The sequence below is a fragment of the Podarcis melisellensis genome, assembly GCF_964234715.1.
Source record: "Podarcis melisellensis genome assembly, chromosome: 5".
Taxonomy (NCBI): domain Eukaryota; kingdom Metazoa; phylum Chordata; class Lepidosauria; order Squamata; family Lacertidae; genus Podarcis; species Podarcis melisellensis.
The window spans coordinates 99,156,233-99,178,601 of NC_138537.1; the positions used below are offsets into that span (position 1 = coordinate 99,156,233).

Consider the following 22,369-nt stretch of genomic DNA (forward strand, 5'->3'; position numbering starts at 1 on the left):
GAGAAGGGGACGACAGAGGATGAGATGGTTGGATGGTGTTCTTGAAGCCACAAACATGAGTCTGACCAAACTGTGGGAGACAGTGGAAGACAGAAGTGCCTGGTGTGCTCTGGTCCATGGGGTCACGAAGAGTCGGACACGACTAAGCAACAACAACAAGAAGCTGCACTTTCTTCACTGGGGCTTTCTGCCTTGGCTGTGCTGCCTGGGGCTGATGGATGCTCTAGTCCAAACACCTGGTGGGCATCAGACTGACACACTGCATTGCAGCCTCCGTACGAAAATTAAATCCTCCATCTGAACTATCTTATAAAAACTGTTCTAAAAGACATTCATCAGACACAGCTTTATATTTGTTACAAAAAAACACACCTGGGCCAAAAACAACCTAGTTTTTCTTCGAAGTCTTGGAATCTCCCTTTTTTGAAGATTGGTGTTGAGAATGAGTTTTCTTTTCCAAATCTTGCCTTATTTCCACTGGAAACTCGTTTAAGTGTAACTTAAGACAGGGGAGGCAGAATCTTTTTGCGTAGAAAAGGCTACAGTCCTGAAAAAGAACAGAGAAATTCTTAAACTCACCAAACTTAACACACAACATCTACTCTTATGTATGGCCCCAATCCGGTCAAAAGGTTAGTCCAAGTGCTTTAAAGAGGCATAGTTGTGACTAACTCATTTCTTAGCTTTGAAACTCAAAGGACTCGAGGAGGATGCTGAACTGCTCCAGTGGCGCCTCCTGCTCCAGAACCCCCCTTGTGCTCAGCAATTAAGATGCAATTAAGATCCAGCCACTTCTTAAGATTTAACAGCCAGTCTTGCCATCTGGGGTGGCTTGTGCTCCACCTGCTTGTATGAGCTCTTTTAAACGTTCCTCACAACCAGCCTCTGTTTCTTTGTTACATTTTACTACACCAATTTTCAGCAAGTGCAATACACTGCTGGGCCCACACCCAGTGGGGCAGTAGCTCAGTTGCAGCTGGATTGAGGGTGACTAATTAATGAAGCGAAATCTAAGATCAAAGGTCTCTTTAATCCAGCAGGTGAATTAAGATGTCCACAATCCTCTTCCACTTAAGGAAATCGTGGTCAGAAGACATGGTGATGGTCACGGGCAGTACAGTCCAACCCTCCTCATGTTTACTCAGAAGTCCCACCATGTCCAGTAGAGCTTTCTCCCAGGTAAATGTGCACGGGATTGCTTTTTAATTTTTAAAAATCTGCACATCCATGGTCTCTCAATGGCTAAATGGAAGCTCCAAGGTCAGAGGCAATGAAAAGCTGAATTACCAAAAGCTGTGGGCAAACAACACAGCAACACTATTCTTGCTTTCAAGCCCTGCTCACCATCTTCACTGCAGCCTTTATGGGAGCTTACCTCATGCTCTCTAGCCATTTGGAACTACCACTCCCATCACCCCTGACCCTTGACCAGATTGAATGGGGCAGGTGGGAGCTGCAGGGCATCATAGAGTGCAGAAGGTTGACCTATGGCCAACATTAATGGACCCTTGGCCTGACTGCATGGGGCTCCCTGGTCAATTACAACTTGTGCAAGGTCTATATAACGAGCCTAAATAAATATATTTTCCTATAGGCCAATGAAGGGTGTAAAGATCCGTTCCAGGAGGAGGCCAAAACTGATTCCTCTCAGACTTGCTTTGAACAAATCTGGAATCCTTAGCTCAATTATCATCTTAGAGAACTGGAAGCGGGGAAAGAAATGGGTTATGAATTACGTTTTTCAGAAAATCTTACAGTTGGAAGGGAAACATTTAGCATGTAGCAGATGTGATGAAACAGTTCCTCAAGTTGCACAACTTGGGAAAATCCGTTTTTCCTGCAATGCCTCATGATGGTTCCTTATATCCACAACTCCTTCTTCAAGTAAGGGCTGCCTGTCATGACGCAACGTGTAGCAATGAGGCCATAGGAGATAACATCCAGAGAAGCTTGCAACACCAAAGCAACCCACAGATCTTCATCACAAGAGAAGCCAAACAAAGCTCAAAAGCTAAGAAACAGTCTCCCAAAAGGACTGTGCTGTTTGCTATGTCCTGTGCAAATGAAAATAAATGGCAGAATTCTTGTTGCCCCCCAAAGCTCTAGAAACACAGCCTAGGGGAGAAGTGCTAGGGGCTCCTCAAGGGACACTCTCAATGCTTCAGCAAAATCCAATTTTTAGGATTCTTTGGAGGAAGTCACAAAAATGAAAATGGCATAAAACCAATGTACATTCCCTTCATGGTCAAATAATCCAGGCATTAGATATGGCATGTTGCTATGGTGAGCAATGTAAATAACAGGCTCACACTGGGCAGTGTGACTGGCACCAACTGTCCTGAGATCACAAACACGCCCACCCAGTAGTTAAGGTCCTGTGGCTCCATAGCATATTTATGAAGATTCAAGCAGCTGAAGGGCAAGTATGAGATGGCCAATTGTTCACCTGCTGGTGAAGACTTTCTGTTGAGCCTGGGAACAGAATGAACCTGAACTGTTGATAAGAGAATGACCCGAGAAAAGGAGCACTTAAGGTGTTGATCCTTCAAAGGGCCATTAAAAAAACTGAATTATGGAACTGTATTTTGAAGTAGTATATAAAAGGTAATGGCAAAGCAAGGGTGGAAAAAAGGTTATGTTCCACTTGGCTTGATTTTCAGCCTCTAGGTCACAGCTATGAAACTAACATCAGAGATATAAAGGCAGCAGGCATCACGTGCTACTTACTGTGCCAACACACACATGCTTGCAACACAAACTGCACTGAGATCCAAGTATGAGGAATTTGTCCTTGTCGGAGGTGAATGGATCCTTCATGACGTAGGATTCCTCCAGAAGGCTGGGAAAGAATCATTCCACATTTTAAAGAGATAGCTAGCACTGGCAGGGAGCAACTCACATTCCCATATCCAATCTTAAGGACCAGGTCAGTGGCTAATATTCAGCAGGGACTGTATCTGTACTGAGTCAAGGGCTGGCGGGCTAATGGCACTGAGTCAGGGCAGAGCCATTTTCAGAGGAGAGGCATGATACCCTTCTCACAGGCATTCCATTCACCCCTGTAGGAAACAGCATACCAGGCCTCCCTCAAAAGTGAACAGGAATGGAAGTTTTAGCTGAATCCTTCCCTAAGCTCCCCTCTTCAGCTGACTTTCTCAAGACGAAGGCGAAGGCTCTAGAGCGCCACACCCCCTCCCAGCAAGGATCACAACAGTGGAGATGTCAGGAGTTGCTTTCTTTCCGGCCTTCAGCAACCAACTCCCGTGCAGGAGCCAAGACGCAGGCAAGTAGGAGTGAGCAGCTGAGGGGCAAGACAAGAGAAGGGATCTGCCAGAGACGGCAACCGTTTTGTGCCCTCTCTGGAATTAACCTGCTGTTTCCAAAGGACAATTCTCACACTCCAAAAGGGCACAGAACAACTTGCTCCTGGCCCCAACCCTGCCTGCCTTTGGCAAAGACCAGATGCTGAATGCTCCGGGGACCAAAATAGATTTTCTCATCATGAAACTAGGGGACTCTTGAATGCAGCTGAAAAACAGTGAAGGGTCACTGTGAGGTAAAGGAACAGTTTTGTTTATCACTGACAGGTAAATTGAAAATGATCCTTCTCCCCACTCCCTGCAAAAAGTAAGGGATAGAAACATGGTCCCCATTTAAATATCAAGCTCTCAATAAAACTGTGTCCCATGTTAGATGGCAGCAGTTTCCGCTGTCTTATTAGCAAGCCATTCTTGAATCCATAATGCAGGATTCTGCAACCTGGTGCCCTCCAGATGCTTTGACGACAACTCCCTTCAGCACAGGCCAGCATGGCCACTGCTGACTGTGGCCACTGGAAGTTGTAGCCGAAAACATCTGGAGGGCATCAATTTGCAGTAAGGCCATAGCTATAGGTCACACTCTGGAACTTTCATTCTCAGTTCTCAGGAGACACTGAGCAGAGCTCAAGATTTCTAGCAGGGAATTATTGAGACCCTCACCAAGTATAATCTCTGGATCTCTTGAGAAGTGAACTTACAAGAATCAGTTGTTCTTGGATGCCTGTTTGCCACATTCATACTTTATGACATCAGCTCAGCTTGAAGGTGCCACAAGGCTCTTTGTACTTTTTTGAAAGCAAGACTCCTCAAATATTTTGGTCCTAGCTACACATTTGGCAAATAACACATGACTGGGACTCCCTTTCTCTGTGCAGGTACAGACCCAGTTTTCAGAAGACACAGGTGTGGGGAGGTGCTTACACACATAAACTGTTACTTTTCCCAATTTCATAGGAAAATCTGCTTGGGGTGTAGCAAGGAGAAAGCAGCAGACAAAGGAAGGGAAGGGAAGCCGGGGACCACCCATCACGGCTGCTCTGCAAATCCCTGCAAAAAGAGACCAGGTGGCTGAAATTCCCACCTCTGGGCTAGCCACTGGCCCTCAGCTACATGGCATTGATCATTCAAAGGAGCTGCTTGCCATAGTGGAGATACTATCATTGGTGGACAGCACAGGGAGTAAGTGGTAAGAGATGTACTTACGTAACACAGGCAGCATTTGGAGGTTTCTGTCCGTAGTAGCTGTACGGGGCAGTTAATCCACACAACTCACACTCAAAAGTGCCGCAGCACTGGGACTCCTTGCTGGACTTCATCTGGGAATGCTGCCGACCAAATGCCCAAACAGATGGATTTGTACGTGGAGCCACTCAGCTGGTCCAGGACTGTCCAGAGTGGTCCACATGTGCTGCACCTGAAACTGAAAGCTAGGCATGTATTAGCAGCACCCCATGTTCTTACACACCCAGGGAGGGGGAGGGGGACAAATCACAGTCCTGGGTCTTAATTACCTCCATTGTCAGAGGCAGAATGCAAACAGTGAGGCCTCGCATCTGGCTGGCCGCCATACAGGGACAGAAGGTGGGGTGAGGTGGGCTTTTGATTTAAATAGGGATCTTCTCATCTGCTCAAAACAGTCAGCCATTTCATAACATCTCAAAGCAGCCAGTGTGGAATTAAGATGGGAGTTATTATTTGCTTACTCTGAAAATGTGTGGAACTCATGTCACCAAATATTTTGGGATTAGCAGCTGGAGATAAGACAAACCTAGAACTTTTGAGTGTTCGAAGCAGATGCCACCTTTTACAAAGAGCGAGGAGGAAAGGTCTCTTCCCCCAACAGGTACAGAAGAGACAGCAGAGGAAAGGAGGCCGGGAGAAAGATTAATTAAAAAGAAATGGAGGTGGAGCATTTAGTTGCAACAGGGCTGTGTTGTGCAACTGCTGTGACCGTCTAGGTGGCTCCACGTGAAATCCTTAAACGAGTTAACCATGATTGGTGTAGAGTATAATGAGATTTCACTAGGATGATGTTGAACCAGTAGGAGATTAGACTGTCATTATCATACAACTATTTGCACTAGAAGACATGCTATTTACCACCATGCGCCCAGTTTATATGCTCAACCAACAGAGGGTTGTGATTTCCACAGGGTGGGAGCACTGGGATACGATGCTTGAACATGCTGGGCCAATGTCCTTCACCCTAAAAAGTGTTGTGGGGGGAGGGGAGGATAGTCACACAAATCAAGCCTAAAGGCATAGAGGCCAATGCATGTCGTGCCCGCATAACACATGTGCACTGCTGGGAGGGAATCCTCAGGCATGTGATGTGTGAGCTGGGCGCCAGTAAGGATGGAGGTTCCTTCCAGAAGCTCTCTTACAAATCCAAAGAGAACAGCGAAGTAAGGTGGGCAGGTATCTTCTCCTCTTCTTATGCAAGCCTTTAAGAGTGACTATTTTTATGTGGCTTTTATTTCTCCACAGCTGCTCTTTATCAGCTAATTGTTCTGCATATTAAGGAAGCACAAACAGATGTACTTTGCGCAGACAAGCCTGAACTGAATCTTGGGCTTATGTCAGGGAGGCCTTCCATACCCTTTATTTAATTTTACCAGATTAAATTCATACTGGCACTTGTGGCCTTCCTCCGCTGCAGGGAGTTCGCACACATGGTTATTTAAATGCCAAGGAGGACCAATGAGCATATTTACAGAATTGGATAGCAGAGTGTTCTCAGGATCAAGCTGCCCCCATCTACCCCTGAAGGTGTAAACTGCCTCCTCACCTCCATTCAGACATGATTAAAGGGGTCTCCAAGGTATTAGAAAGTAGGAAATGGGATGCAACAAAACCCTCAAATCATGTTGTTAGAGAGGAATAAAATAAGAAGTTTGAAGAGCACAAACATTGTATTAGCTGCATATATGCTAACCATAGCATGCACATCAACAGCAAAACATGGAAGTCTGCTATTTTATCAACTCTTAGTCAATGAGGAGGGGAAATATGTGGACTACTATGTGGATGAATAAGATCGGGGCCTGTAAGTATTTGGGGTTTGTGTGCTCATCATCATTTTTTCATTTATTGGTAATTATATTAAGTAACTCAATTTGCAAATGTAAAATGAAGGTATCAGATATTTATTTTTTTAAAGGGGTGTTGCATTGCTAGCTGAGGGAGAAGCGACAGGGATAATCCCATATGCTCAGCTGGTTGTAACCCACCAGCATTTGTGGAGCTGACAGCAGGCCCTTCCTTCTTTTCTGAAATGTGCTCTGTGTCAGAAGCAGAGATGCAGAGGTGCAGGCAGGTGAGAAAGACCAAGAGCATGAATTTGTGGCCTGTGAATGGGAGGGAGAGAGGAAGAGGCATGGGTGGTGATGAGACCTGTTCCAGCAGGACCTTGCAGATGTACCACCTGACGCTGCCTGGGTGTGAAGAGCAGCAGCAAATGACCCTCTTCTAATTTTGTTATGCCACAAACCCAAATAGCAGCCAGTTTGTGGAACCCACAGCATTTTCTCAAACTTCACTATGTGCCCCTTGGTCCACAAAGTTTGGCAGCCCCTGCGCTCAAGGTCAGGAGCTCCTTCAAGACTCCCACTCCGCCCCAGTAAGAGAACCGTGAATGCCAGAGGCTGCGAAGGTGTGGGCACCGTTGCCCTCTAGAGGGCAGGAACAGGAACAGAACTTCCCGGTGAGAAAAGGTGTAACGAGTACAAACTCACAGAGCCGGCCATTACATTCTAGTTGCAAATCCCTTATTGACAAGGACATGTCTATCTCCACATCTGTTTTTCGTAGACCTGGCAGCAATAAAACTGCCAGCACACTGGCAAAGGGAAGCGGGGGCCGGTGTGGGGGGGGGCGCACGTTGAAACTACTAGATGGGCCTGGAAGGGACCTGCTAGGATTGACTAAGAAGCGGCGGGAAGGAAGAGACACTCGGGCAACGTGCAGCTCCGAGTGCAGGAGGGAGACGCGCCTCCGAAGGCCAAGGGCGGCGGGCGGAGGCTCCTCGCTTGCTCGCCAACCTGGCGCTGCCCTGCAGCAAGGCGGGCCCCGATTCTGCCCCAGAGCAGTCGAGTCCGAAGTGTCACTTACGCTCGGAGCTCCCTGGCCGAAGGGGCCACTTCCTAAGGCCCGCTGCCCACCGGAGAGCGCGCTCTTTGCGCCTTTACTTCCGAGGAAGCAGCAGAAAGAGAAGGCGGGGCTTCAGCTGATGCTCCTTGCAGCGCGGCTTGGCGTCAGCACCGCCTCCTCTTTCCGGGGCTCCGGGCTCTGCTCCCCGCTCCCGCCCCGGCGCCTCCTTCCAAGGAGCGGGAGAGAAAGGCTCCCTTCGGGGAAGCAGCTGCTTGACTTGACCTCTTCAAAGTCTGAGACCGCTCCCTCACTCGGACGGAAGTCCCACGTACAGGACTTCATTTCCGAGCAAACCTATAAATAGGACCAGCGGAAGTGAAGTCTGCAAGCGACGGAAAATACTTGGCATGAAATCCCGCTGAAACGGGCAGGTCTAGGCTCCAAGTAAATCATAGAAGTGTAGCCTTGGAAAGGAGCCCAAAGGCCAGGTGTGTGTCCCCCCCCGCCCGCCCCGCAAGGCACGAACCTAAATCACGCAGGTGATAATAAAAACCAGTGCAGTTCTAGTTCCTCCACAGGTATAAAATAAACCCAGCTATGCCGGGGGGGGGGATTAAATACATTTTCATCAAATTTCACATAATAATAATAAATAATTTATTATTTATACCCCGCCCATCTGGCTGGGTTTCCCCAAACACTCTGGGCGGCTTCCAACGGAATATTAAAAGACGATAACCTATTAAACGTTAAAAGTGTATAACAAGTCTTCTTAAAATCTGGTAGTTGTTTTTCTCTTTGACATGAGGAGGTTTTATTATTATTATTATTATTATTATTATTTTGCATTGAGTGATTTTCATTGACACTATATGCACAGAGATTTTCACCTTGTTCTCGATGTGGGTCTTCATTCCCCCTTGTTCCTGATGTAGATCTTCACTCAGCCTCTAGTTCCCTGGCGGGGGGGGGGGGGGCTGGTGCCATTTTCTGGTTCGCCTCTGGTGCCCAAATGTCTTGGGCTGGCCCTGAATTCGAATACAGTACCTGACTAGGTCTTCCCTGCAGACTCATTGGCAACGTCTCTCTCTCTGGAGGAAGAGAGGTTGCTTCTTCTTTTCCTTGCTCCTCTCAGAGCTGGCTTGCTTGGAGAGGGTGGGTAGGCGTGTGCAGGCCGCGGCAGCAGGAGGGCCCGGGGGCTCTAAGAGTTGGCAGTGGGCCCTCAGCTGAGGTGTGGGTCTTGGCAAGTGGTTAGTGATGCTGACTGTCAATGTTGACTCTGATTACAAACACACCCCTCTAGCAGCTGCCCTTGGAAATGCCCACACTACTTGGAGAATTGGGGAGCTGCAGGTGTGAAACAGTAAGTTCAAGGCAAACTTTAAAGAGGTATCATTTTGTAAAGGTTCAGCTCTAATTCTTCAGTAAAGATAAACAATAATTCTTCAATAAAATCTGCAGATAGGAAAACTTGGCTCGACTGACTAATTTTAGCCAGGATTCTGTATTCTGTTGCTTTGGCTCTTAGTCTGATTGTTAAGACATGTGATGATGTAACTTAATAGTTTCCCCTCCTATCATAAGTTTTTTTCTCATTTCCAGAAACATTTCTGGTGGCCACTGCAAAGCCTCTGAGGTGGAGGGCACTAATTTTGGGGGTGGCATCCACATAACATTGTGCTGGAGTCAACAGCATCCCATTTCTCCCCACCCTTACTCAGGGGAGGGGATCTAGTTAGTGCAGTTAAGGGGGACGTAGGTGCAAAAGCTTCAAAGCTGCAGCTGTTTAAAAGTGGAACCATCTGATTTGGGGAGGCGGTTTATGTCTGACATGTTTTGTGGCATTTCTTGGGAGAGCTGCTCTACTGCCATGCTGCCTCAGCTCGGGTTTGGCACAGCTATCCAGCTATCTATCTATCTATCTATCTATCTATCTATCTATCTATCTATCTATCATCTTTGTAGCAGTGGAGCAGGACCTGGAATTTTGCTGCTCAACTCTTTGTTGGTGTGCACGTCCTGGGGCGTTTGTAAAGTTTGCAAAACAGGTGAGGCATCAAAGGTGCTTGTGGTGAAATGGGCTGCCTCCTCAGTAGTTCCTCCTTCCCTTCCTGCAGAAACCAAGTCTGACTGGTTGTGATTCTCCTGTGGCACTGGTGGGACGTGTCTGTAAAAGGAAAGGGGCAGTAGGAAGGGGGACAGCAAGGAAGGGTCAAGCAAGCCCTTTGCCCTTTGCCATGTAGCCTCAAACTGCCCACTCAGTCCACTACACGGGGCAAGGGAAAAATGAGAAGCACTGTAATACATTCCAGGCGGGGCTTGTTGCTGGTGGCCAAGTTCTGCTCAGCTCCTATTTAAGCACACACACGTGCAAGGGCAGCAAGAATTATGCACAACAATTGCACAATCCATGGTACACTCAGATGCTTTCCGTGGCCAGACAATTACAGTACAAAAAAATACTCCTAGCTTGGTCATTTTTGTACATGCTTTATGAAGTGTAGCGTATGGGAAGCATGGAGAAAGGGCAGGCAGGGAGGGGGGAAATAGGCACTTTCAGTTATGCACCATGCATTGGTGTTGCCTGGATACCATAGATGTAAAAATGTATAAATCTGTAAGGAATGGTGCTGTACTAAATGATATTCTGATAAAAGTGGAATGAGAAGGTAAAGAAATCAGCAGATTTCCATCCAAAAGCACCTTTACATCTGTAAAAGGAATGGATCCCCCCCATACTCTGTCTATACCAAATGTGGAAGTAGTATAGGCAGAGCATTTTATGTCCTGTCTCATTCTAGACTTTTAGTGTTCAATATTTATTGGACCACATATGTGCCACATTTCAGTTTGCTAAGTATCCCTAACCATGTTCAAAGGAGCTGCAGGGTTGCATGGGCTAACCCCATTGCTCCCATTGCTGACACACCGATTGGCCACCCACTCACCCAGGAGCACATGCAAACTGATGTACACATGCAGAGCTGCTCCATGGCAAAGGCTGGTGGTGATGGTCCTGGCCCAATCAGGAACACCTCTTCAGAGGAAGCCCTCTAGATGCGCAGTGTTACTTCTTATGTATGCTGAAGACACAGTTGCTAGGGGTGCCATGAGCAGGGGTTGGGGTAGCCTTACACAATAGGGTTCACCTGAAATGTCTTTAATAACCCATGAATTAGTGGGCTGGTCTCTAGATTCAGTAGCATATATGCTACATTTGTCAAGATGTACAGTCTGTGCACACCATAGCTATTTGCATGCTCAGCTGCATCTGCATAAGCACATGCATGGCACAGTAGTCCCACAAAAATATAGGGTACAAAAGATGAAATCAAGGGCAATGTGTTTCATTCCTGGATGTTATTACCCCTCATGGCTCTGCAATTGATCCAGCCTGATATTAATAATGCCACAAAGTACTTGTAAAATAATAGTAGTAAGGACATACAAATAAAATAGTGAAGCAAACAAAACGCCTCATGCAAATGACAGGACTGTTTTACTATTAAGGTTACAGTCTTCCTCTTTGGCAAAAAGGCACTCATTACACTTCACACACACCCTCTCATCTCAAACATTGTATATTGCTGTATTTTAAGAGATTAAGAGATAATAAATTAGGTCACCCAAATGAAATCTCTATTTGAAACAACAACAATAATAATAGCAGGGTTTTTAAATGCAGGATACATACACCAAAGACCTGTTCCCCAACCCTTTCCTACAGTTTTATAACACCCTCCCTCCTTGTTTTCTCACCTGACAAGCAAGGTTGAGGGAGGCACGGGTGGAGGTGTAAGAAACTGAGGTTACACCGATACTGGTTCTTCATCCAGACTAGTGGTATGGGAGTGCTTGCAGTTAATTAAGTGTAATCATTCCATAATAGCTTCTGTGAATAAATGGGGTGATGCGGAGGGCAGCACTGAAAAGCAGCTTCATTGGGAATTAGCACTGATTAATATTCGGAGCAATCCATTTTTCCTTACTTCTTCCTTTCTGTCTTTTTAAATGTGCAGTTTTCATTCAGTTTTGAAAAAGCCAGCTTAAGAATCAAATGACAAGATAAACCATTTTTTTGCCATTTATTTTTCTGGCTTTGAGCCCCAGGTGGTGAGTGCTTTTCCTCTCAGGATGCCCAAACAGAACTCTGTTGAAAAGCTCTGCATCAGCTGTGGCTGCTGACCTGCAGGTTACAAAAAACCAGACCCTGCGAATCTTATGAAACAGAAAATTTACTACCTCTGCTTCATCAGAAGGCTCTTCATAGACGGGTTGCTTCATGTCCTCATAGGCAGACATAATCACAGCTTGAAATAAATTGATCAAAACGCAGATCATCACCATCATGAATGAAGCTAGAAAGAGACCCCCCAGAATCCTATTGGATGTAAAGGCAGTGTCTTTAAAAGCCGAAACACAGTAAGAGAATACTGTCTGAGCAGAATGAGTCATGGTGTTGTAATTCCATTCGTGTTGTCCAAATACCAGGTAACCAAATGCCATGTATACAAAGAAGTACACCGCCACCACTAAAGCCATAGAACAGATGCCAGGAAGGGCTGCTAAAATAGATCGCTGAGCCAGGCGCACATCGTAAAAGAATCGGGAATACCGGAGAGTTTTCAAGACTATGAGGAAGACCAGGAAACCCAGAGTTATCCGCAATGTTTGATCAACATGGGAAACTTTATGGAACGGAACAAATTCATCTGGGTGAAGTAAAAACAATTCTGTTATTGCAGACGCCAATTTAAATTTGAAGGCAAGCTGCAAAAGGAAGAAGAGACACACACCCTTTATCCCAAAATTAATTAAATTTGAAACAGTTTTTATGTATTTTAGCCTTTGTTGCTCCACCACAGAAAACTCATCGATGATGTAAAAGACAAGAATATAGCCAACAGCTATATAGACAAACTTTTTCATACCGCTTAGCTGCTTGAAAATGGGGAGTGTGTATGAATGGATCATCAAGCTTGTGTTAACAGGGCCTAAATTAGAAATCTCAAATACAACTGAGATACTGCAAAATAAATCGACATCTGGATTAAAAGTTGTCATCTCAACTATCAGTGCCCAGGTATTTTCATCAAGCCAGCTGCTCCCTTTTAAAGCATTGATTCTTTCTGTTGAGTTATGCAGTTGCTCTTCTGGATAAAAATTAAAAGTGTATCCTCCCGCTCCATAAGTGTTTAGTTCTCCATATGAATTATATTGCCAAGGATCAGTGAGGGAGTGGTAAGTGAAGCCTGGAAAATTGGCAAAATTATTTGAAACAGACCTATTGGCTGTGTTTGCCCAAGATCCAAAGTGGTTTCTTTGCTCTTCACTGTCATGGCCATACTTATGAAGGCAATGGCTTGTACTAATCACAAATTTATGTACAAAACTATGTGGATAGAAACATTCTTTTACTGTATTCTTTGCTCTAACTTGCCGCATTCTGGGTAACCCAAGGATTTTGGACCAGGTATCTGAAAGATAGGATGGTTTGTTATTGTTGTGGATCAAAGGCAAAAAGACATTGCTAAGCCAACTGTAAATGTGCTCTATTTTAGTGATACTTGAAAGCTCCGGAGAGAACTTGTTTTGAATATCCTGGTTGTAGTAAAAACTAGCAGTGTTTTCCATTGAGTAAGCAATGTTTAAAACTAGAATTAAAAAGACAAAGTGACATATTATGTCCTTTATGAAAATGAAAGCTTGTTGTTCAATCTTCTGTTTTTTCTTAAAAATTGTGATTTCATCCTCTTCCAGGGGTTGGTAGTGCTTGGTACCTCTCGCTCTAACGAGATCATAATGCAATTCTCGCATATCATCAGCATCCATAGTTGCATCTTCCAGATTAATCTCTAAGAAGGTGTTTTTGCTTGACCATGGAACATTTTCACAGTATTTGGGATAAAGTGTCTCCAAGGCTGAAAAAATCCCTATGGTCAGAGTTTGAAGCAAAAATACACATGCAGAAAAAGAGATGGTGGATGCTGTTAGCCACTCGAATGATGTTTCATAGTCATAGTGCAGACCATAAAATATGATAAAAAATGATGACACGGCAGATATGACCAAGGCCACCATCCACAAAATAGATTGATTCCACCATGAAAACACTATTTGTGGCTTTCTATAAAAGAGCATGTGGGGAATATTTGGTGGTTTTATCTGAGGATACATATCATTCTTCACATAATTATTACTAGAATTGATATTGGGCTTAGAATCTTGGGTTATGTCCTCTTCTGTTGCAATTACATTTGCATCACCCTCAGAAATTGTGCAGTTGGTCCAACTTTTTCCTGCCTGTCGCCATTTTATCTTTTTTGATTGTTCCAGTTCGGATGATTCTGAGACACTGGAAGGCCTCCTTGGGAAATTAGGTCCTGGGATGTTTGAACCAGTTTCTACAAGGTACCACTTCTGCAGACGCTCCTGCCAATTTCTAAAGTCCCCAGACATGAAAGCAGAGTATTCTGGAGGGTAGGTCTCCATTGCATTCAGTGGTGAAGGTTCCTTCTGAGAATATTTCAGGGAAGCTGTTACAATCATTTGCAAAGGAAAAGCAATGAAAGCACTTTGGATTCCGATTATTATGGATCTCAAATACTGTAACTCTTCAGAAAACATGTTTTGATCCTCATCTGCGTTGAAGAACATAACGTTGATAAGCAGGATGCACAATAGTATTGCTAAACAACAAGAAAGCCGTTGAAGCCTGTTCAAAGAAGTTGTACAGACAGGAGCAAAGATCGAGAACCATAAGTGGCAATCCACCAGGTCATTGGCAATGTTTATCATTAAGAAATCAATTTTGTTTAAAGGTGCTGCTGGCTGAGTAACAACTAATGTCCTCTCTATTAGGCCGTCTGCCTTGTCAAGAGCAAACCATTTCCGGCACATGAACACCCAAGACTGTTTGGAGTAGATGTTTTCCACTTTGACTCTACTCAAGAACCAATCAGGGGAAGAACCTGCATTATTGTGCCAGATTTGAAGGCAATAAACTTCTCCGAGGTCATTCTTACTCGTCAAAAGAAAAGTATCAATGGCCCCTCGAAGAAAAGTCGGGTGTTTGGGGTGTCTTAAGCAATGTACGTCACTGACAGCACTTTGGCCTATTAGCTGAATAAAAACATTGGCTGTGGTCGCTGCTCCAAAACGGCTGCCTGTGTATATGGTGACCAGGTAGCACACCTGATCAAAAGGATCATTGTCTGGCAAGACTATGGCATGGTCTCTGCTCTTCAAATCGACCCTATCTTTTCTTATTGTCCAAATAGCCAAGAAGATGTATACTATCAAAATGAAAAGTACCGTTAACATTGTCACAGGATTTTTGTCGTTTTGGGTTAACTGGACCTTTTTTATTTCTACTGGACTGGGATATGCAGTTACTTCCCCAGCCAAAAAGTTGATGTTATCTCTGTAGGTTCTTCTTGGCTGAGAATTTGCAGTCCTTGGAATACGCTTTTTGCCTGTGCAAATGCAATGTAATTTTTGCCAACTGGTCTGAGGGCCAAGGCTGCAGAGGTCTTCTTTCCAATGACTTTGGACTCCATCCATGTGTAAGCAGTTGGCAGTAAAAATCACAATGCCAACTAGCTGACTTACAGAAAGGTCGGATTGTAAAACAATGGATATGTTCAATTGTTTTGCACTGTTGCCTTGGAATATTGTTCTGAGCAATGTCTGGGAAAGACAAAATATGTACGGAGTCTGAAGTGCACAGCCATTATTACTGGAGCTATTTCTCCTTGGTATTGCAGGTCTGTTATGGAAAATACTAAAAGCCGCTACAGCAAGATTGCTGTTCCTTAAACCAAGGTATACAAATGCCTGGAAAGTGACCTTTAGTTTTGGCATAATCTGAATGAAAATATCTTTGGAATTCTTACACACTTCAAAACTAAATTCTCCAGTTGTTTTAGGGTGTTTGCTGCCATGTCCCATCATCAACTCAAAGATGACAGTTTCTTCATTTTTTCTGGTCATTATAATTTCTGCTGTATCAGGCATTATTCCAAGCATGTCACCATTAGATTTAGTCCCTATCATCTTGAATCCAGTCACCATTGTGCCAATGTTATCTGTATTTGGCAACCAAGGAAAAGGATTCTTGTCAAACTCATAAACAACAGTGGAGATCACAGCATCCACTGGTAATTCATTGTTCTCCTGTCTCATTTTGGGATAAAAGCAGTTCCTGCAGTCTTTTCTCTTTGAGAAAGCACTGATAACATCCCACTTTTCATCTTTTCTTAATGTGATGCTCCAACCATTGGCTTCCATAATAGTTTCACTCTCTCCAGGAACTTTACCTTGTAAAATTAGGTCCGCTAAAATCTCACTGAGAGAAATGGTTTCCTTAACCCCATTTTTGTGAACAGTTCTATGTTCTAACAGAGCAGCTTTCAGGACATTGGACAACCCTGCAAAAATACTAGTGCAAAGAACCTCTGTTTCTTTAGAACCTAGGTTGTCATTGCTCTGCCTTTGCACTTCTTCACTTAAATCTTTGAGTTTTCTGATGGCAAGTAGTTGCGATTTCCTATTTATTTCAGAGGTTTCCTGTGTTATCTGAGAAATACTTGAGATCATTTGGTTTGTCCCTGTTATGTCTATTGTAGGGATAGCTGCAGACCTATTTAGAAGGATTTCCCGCAGTTCAGTTTTAGAGGAATGAAATTTCTGCAAGGTTTCAATATCATTTAAAGTAGAAGCCACCATGTAGACAAAATAACCTGCCCTAAAATAGTCTCCACTTTTGAGAAAAGATGCTATTGGAGCTGTGGGTCCATGGGTTAAATCATGTAATTCATTTATTATGGCATAATTTTGCTTACCTTTCAATGGACTATTCACTGTTGTCTGTAAAGTTATTTGGGAGTATGCTCCAAGTGCATCATAAATTTCAACATATACTGTTAAAGCACCAGTGGGTAAAAAAGTTGGTGGAGTTTTAGGCTGATGCCCACAATACACAATTGTCCCCAATATACCGTTGTCTGGAGAATGTAGTCTAGTAGAGGTCCATTTATCTGATACTGCTTTGACTTTATATGTAAGGGGCAAATGTTTATCTTTAAACCCACTACAGTGAACAATGAATTTTGTTAAGAATGACATTCCTATGGCAGGGCTAAGGACACACTTTCCGGGTACTGGTGGAAAGTTTACAAAAAATAAGTAACTATAGACTGATGACTCTCCTTTCCACATGCTCACTTTTAAAACAAGCATATATGATTGTTCTCTCATATTCACAAAACTCAAAGAACGTATACATAAGTATGGACTTGATCTGCCAGTTGTAGTCTTAGAGTCCCAGTCAAAATGTATTTCGGTGGAACTTGGTGAGAAAAGTGACCAGTGGTAAAGTGGTCTGCTAGATTTTCTGCAATTTAGACATTTACCAGAAAGACAAAATCTTTCTGTTGGTATTATTGACCTACCACAATTTTCAATACATGTGATATTCAGCATCAGTGCAGAGTCAGACCGCACATGTATCATTTGCTGAGCTTGAGCCATTCGGCTTCCTTTTTGAACTACCAGGAGGAAATAATAAACAACATTTTCCTGAAGCGTTTTGGGTAGAACTGTTTGAACTGGGTCAGAGGAAGCTGTCCATTTCAAATCCACTTGTTCTGGATAACATTTTCCATTTCCACTTAAGATCATGGATGCATAGTCTGTTTTTTGTTTAGTGCAGTACCAAGTAAATGTGAGCCCTTCAAAGGGTTGGGCTGCATCAGGATCAGAGGAAGCGGATCCATCCAGAGTCCACTGGCTAGAGAAACCAACGGTCTGCACAGCACCTCCAGCAATGACAGCCACAAGACTGCCTGCTCCAATCGCTACAAACACTGAATCAGAGTCTTCCACACTCTCCAAAGTATCCATTGCAATTAATTTCACTGTAAAATTAAAGAGGTACAAACCATAATCTAAGCTAGATGCAGGAACTTCTAACATGAGAAGATTTCTGCTTCCAATGCCAGGTGCATTAAATGGTTTTGACCAGTCTGGAGTACTGTTCACATCTGGGATTTTAAAGATTTTCCAGGTTAGGTCTTGTAGTTTAGAACCTGGACAATTCACCTCTGTGTCAGCGGACAAAGTAAATGGTACCCTTTTAATATGGTTTAAGATACAGTTTTTAGGATGAGGTTTCTGGATCTTCACTTTCTTAATTAAACAACTCATTTGAAGGCAAGTCACTGTGGACTCCACAGTCTTTGAAGCATAAGTGTGGACTGTAGCTTTCAAAGCTGCTTGAGTATTCCCAGTTCTTGTGCAGTTTACTTGGGCTACATACCCTGCATACAGGGCAGGGTTGAAAGGTAAAACTGTATGAGGAATGAATTGGGCAGCATTTCTGACATGATCCCTGTAAGCATAGGTATTGTTCCAAAAGAGGCATTCTTTCCTTGAATCAAAATATTCTAAGTTGAAGGCCCACTTGAATTGCAAGAGAGGGTGTTGCACTGGAATAAACCACACAATATAGACCACACTTTGTAAAAAAGAAGGACCACTGTTGAAAATGTGAATCTCTATATCTTTCCTTGAGAAATAACTCAGAAGGGCTCCTTTCCTGTTAAGGTATAGATGTACATTGAACTTGTACCACCGTAGTTGGATAAACTCTATTGCGATCAAATAAGACAGAGACTGATGCTGATAGAAAAAGTAGTGAGTGCTTGAGAGGTTGCCAGAGGAACTGGCAGCATTTCCTCCTTGGGTGAAATAGTAAAGCCCCTGTGTGTGGCTGAAAATGTAAGTGCCCATCTTGATTTTCTGTGTGTTGAGAGTGAGGTGCGCCCGGGGCTCACTCTTTGATGTTAGATTTAAGGTGGTATTAGAGTAACCAAGTTCTCCACCTAGCTCCCCAGAGCCTGCCTCATCTACGCAAAAGTAGATACTGGCCACTGTTTTCTTCCTGGAATGCTGTGGGATATGCACAACAGTGTAATTGTTCTGTAGAGCATACGGATTGTAGAAAGTAGACCAGACCCTTCTACCCTTAACATCCCATAGTCTGTAGGCCATTTTTTGGGAGTTGACAGGTAGGAGGCTCCAAGAGAGGCTGATGGTCTTATGAGAGATGCTAAGCAATTTGGAATGGGTACTGCAAATGTGTAGCAGAATGGGTTCCACCTGCAAATCGAGGCTAAGGCTAATCTGGGGCCTCTGCTTAATATGGAGGGAAGAAATATATATCCCTTGGTGTGTGTAATGCACAGTCAGGCGATAGCTGAAGAAGGATTTGCACTTGTGGTGCAGTTCACCACTATGGTAGTGGGCAAAGTGTGCAGAATCTGGATGATAGCTGGTGGGGAGGAGACGACCCTGCCGACTGCTGTAGTGATAACGCCACCTTGAAGTGCTGAGGTGTGCACACCAGCCCAGCTGCACCAGCTGCCACTCGTGGATGGGACGGGTGAGCGGCCAAAGCAGGAAGAGTTGGACATCCTGCCCAAAGACTTCAATGCTCAGGTTGCGGTGAAGGCATGCAGGTGTTGTGCAGGAAGGTGACGCACACTGTATGAGGATGCAGCGGGATGGATGGATGTCTCCTCTTGCTAACTTAGGGCCCAGCACTATCCGGCCTGACCAAAGAATCATATTACACATGAAAGCAACCTTCCAGCGCCAGCAGCAGTGAGCAGGTGGTAATACTGTCTGCTGTTTCCCAGTCTTTGAAACAAATCTTACAGCTGTTAAATGATTATGCCCAGGATGCCCATCCTGCAGCCATGAAGTCTGGAGTTTGTCCTCTTGTAGCTGATGGATGTAGTTTTGTTGGTCAGAGCATATGACCAGCAATAGAGGTAGCAGTAAATAAGGGGTCATGGCTGCTGCATATTGAAAACGACCCCAGCCTAAGAAGAGGAGAGTGAAGAATAATAGAAGGTGCATCTTGAGGATGAGAAAAAAAAACTTGGACCAGAAGCAGCCACTGTCTCCTGATAGCCCCAACTGCCATAGAGTGAATGACTGGGAATTCTAGAATTCTTCTCATCACACTGGGCAACCAGTATCCATGCCTCCCAGCTCATCAAAATAAAAATAAATCTCCTCCCTTGATCATAGTACCTGAACAGCAGCAGTTCCCTAAGGTCTCAGGAAGATGGCTTTAAGAAGCTGTTTCTTAAAACCCCATAAATTCATCCTCCTCACAGGAGGAAAAATGAAAAACACTACATAATTCCTCTGATGGCTGAAGTAATCCCCCACTCCAGTTTTTGGAATTGTGCCCCAGGCACTTCAGAAGACACTGCAGCCTTTTGCTGAGGAAGAGGAGTAGATTTTATCAGGTCGCCCTCTTCTTGATTCTATCTCAGCACAGCATGCCTTTTCCTGCAAGCACAGTGTCTCTGCAGCACAGTCTATATGCTTAGACTCCTGCACTGCTTTCCTGGGACCCAAAAGAGGGTTCAGGTACTGTTGCTGCCACCATCTCCTGCTCTGATCTCCTTCCTGGGTACAGAAGAGGAATAACTCAGGGCTAAGGCTAGATATGCTCCTGTGCCAGGAGGGAGGGCGCAAGGCCACCAACCACACAGCAAGCATTTTGGGTGGGAAACTGCAGGCAAGCAGTAGGACTACTCTGAGGCTCCCCCCTCCCCCGTCATGTCCTCTGATCACTCCCACCCGACAGCAGCAGCAAGGAAAGGGAGAACATGAAGAAAGGTTCTTTGTAATTTCATAAAGTTTTAGGAAAAAATAGCTGCAGAAGGAAACTAAATGTGGGTGGGGGAAGGCACACAGCCACTCTGGAGGATGAGGAGAAGGGCTGTGAGGGAGCTCAGGCAGAATAATCAGTAAGGCAGATAAGGCTAAAGTCAATTAGAACAAAGATAAGATCAGGAAATAAAAAGGCCCAAGTATTGCAGAGCAAATAAAAGTCACTGTCAACAAGGCAGAGAAGAAAGCTGGAGATGGGCTGGCCCACTTCTCAGAAATCTCTGCTCCTTCCTTGTCATGTGACCAGGGATATCACCTGACCCAGTGCATGAATGACACCAGAAATAAATATGCCATTTTAAAAAAAAATTAAAAGACCCAACGTGCAGCATTGATAGAACAAGTTAATTGTAAGTAGTCAACTGCTGCCTCTGCTGGGGTTGGGTGGGATTGCTGAATGTTTATTGTTGCTTCGTGTTTCTCATATAAATAAGTGAAAATAATAAAGTATTTGTGGGGGGACCCATTTGAGAATACTGAGGGATAGGGCTTCCCTTATCTAATGTGGAACTGAATCCCATAACTCTGGGGCCACTGCCAAAATGGCCCTGTTCCATGTGCCCAACAACCTTTTTATCTTTACTTGCAGACATCTCCAAGATCATAGAGTACACATAGGTTGATACAGCTGCAGGCAAAAAGTAAGGTAACCCAGGCCCAAACCCTTCAGGGATTTAAAGGTAATCACCGGGACTTTGAATTGGGTCTGGAAATATGCTGGTACAATATGTATTCTGACCATCTGGGGGTGGCTGGCACTATGGTCTAAACCACTGAGTCTCTTGGGCTTGCCGATTGGAAGGTCAGCAGTTCGAGTCCATGCAATGGGGTGAGCTCTCATTGCTTTGTTCCAGCTCCTGACAACCTAGCAGTTTGAAAGCATACCAGTGCGAGTAAATAGATACCATTGCAGCAGGAAGGTAAACGACGTTTCCACGCACTCTGGCCCTTGTCTCGGTGTTCTATTGCGCCAGAAGTGGTTTAGTCCTGCTGGCCACATGACCTGGAAAGCTGTCTGCAGACAAATGCCGGATCCCTCGGCCTGAAGTGAGATGAGGCCTGCACCCCATTGTCAAATTTGACTGGACTCAACCATCTAAGGGTCCTTTACCTTTACTTCTGACAATCTGGCTCCAACCAGTAGACAGATGGCTACAATTGCGTCAACTGAAATTTCTGGATGATCTTCAAAGGCAGCTGCCTGCAGAGTGCCTTACAGTAGTCTAGCCCCCATGGATAACTGGGGCAAAGTCCACTCTTTCCAGATAGGCTGGATAAGGACCTAATTGGACCCTAAGCTGGTAAAAGCTGCCCCTGGCCTCTACCACCACCTAAGCATTCCCAGTTAGCACTGAGTCCACTGAGTTCTACAAAGGACAAACAGGCCAGTCTCTATACAAAAGAATGAATGAATACAAATTTAAAATCAGGAAAGCTCAGCTGGTTAGAGTGCGGGGCTGATAACACCAGATTCTCAGGTTTGAGCACCATATGGGACAGCTGCACATTCCTGCATTGCAGGGGAATGGATGGTCCTCAAGGTCCCTTCTATGATTCTAAGGCCATACCGAGCAGCCCTATTTAGGATCCACTCTGCTCACCCCAAAAAGGGAAAGGGCTAGAAAAGGTGCTCTAAACACAGTCTGCCTCCCTTTTTCCCTGACTGGATTACCGAGCCCAGTCATAAAAGACAATTGAACTTTGGAACTGGAATATACAGACTTTGTTGGATAACACAGATAATGAGAATCCCAAGTACATGACTGCCATCACTGCAAGAGAGCTGCAATGTTTTAACATTGATATTGCAGTGCTTCAGGGTTAGCAAAATGCTTTTTTTTCTTTTCTTTTTTTGCATTTTCCTGCATCATCAGGACTATGAAACATTTCAATTAAAGCAAGGCTTTTCTAAGGTTTGTGCTTGTCTATTTTGCTTTGCATGACCTGCAATATGTATTTGTATCTTGCTCTTCCACCAGGAACTCCAGGTTATATGCATTATTCCCTCCACCTGTTATCTTTGCAACAGCCTTATGAGGTAAGGTGGGCTAAGTTCTTGCCAATAGATCAGAGCTTTCCAAACTGTGTATTGCAACACGCTAGTGTGTTGGCTGCAGTGTGTGGGTGTGTCGTGCAAATGCTCCCCGCGCTCTTATGGATTAGTTTAACCTCCAGTTTGCTAGTAAAACTGAATTGCTGTGTCATGAAAT

General features: G+C 44.4%; 2 protein-coding genes across 5 annotated transcripts; both read right to left on the minus strand.

The window, feature by feature from the left end:
* Nucleotides 1-331: 331 nt before the first annotated feature.
* On the minus strand, nucleotides 332-7,501 carry CDPF1 (cysteine rich DPF motif domain containing 1). Of its 2 annotated transcripts, XM_081913398.1 has the most exons (4): nucleotides 7,431-7,501; nucleotides 4,524-4,740; nucleotides 2,728-2,839; nucleotides 332-547 (listed from the first exon to the last, which is right to left on the minus strand). In XM_081913398.1, the coding sequence occupies exons 2-4, from the start codon at nucleotides 4,634-4,636 to the stop codon at nucleotides 389-391; spliced, it is 384 nt and encodes a 127-aa protein (XP_081769524.1). In that variant the 5' UTR covers nucleotides 4,637-4,740; nucleotides 7,431-7,501; the 3' UTR covers nucleotides 332-388. The 2 variants fall into 2 exon arrangements, with proteins under 2 accessions (XP_081769524.1, XP_081769523.1); XM_081913397.1 differs by lacking the exon at nucleotides 7,431-7,501 and having other exon boundaries at nucleotides 4,524-5,211.
* Nucleotides 7,502-7,704: 203 nt separating this feature from the next.
* On the minus strand, nucleotides 7,705-19,910 carry PKDREJ (polycystin family receptor for egg jelly). 3 transcript variants are annotated; one of them, XM_081913286.1, is made up of 2 exons: nucleotides 11,169-19,910; nucleotides 7,705-7,763 (listed from the first exon to the last, which is right to left on the minus strand). In XM_081913286.1, exon 1 carries the CDS (start codon nucleotides 19,329-19,331, stop codon nucleotides 11,463-11,465), a length of 7,869 nt encoding a protein of 2,622 aa, XP_081769412.1. In that variant the 5' UTR covers nucleotides 19,332-19,910; the 3' UTR covers nucleotides 7,705-7,763; nucleotides 11,169-11,462. The 3 variants fall into 3 exon arrangements, with proteins under 3 accessions (XP_081769412.1, XP_081769413.1, XP_081769414.1); XM_081913287.1 differs by lacking the exon at nucleotides 7,705-7,763 and adding an exon at nucleotides 7,768-7,791; XM_081913288.1 differs by lacking the exon at nucleotides 7,705-7,763 and adding an exon at nucleotides 10,892-10,996.
* Between the last annotated feature and the right edge of the window lie 2,459 nt (nucleotides 19,911-22,369).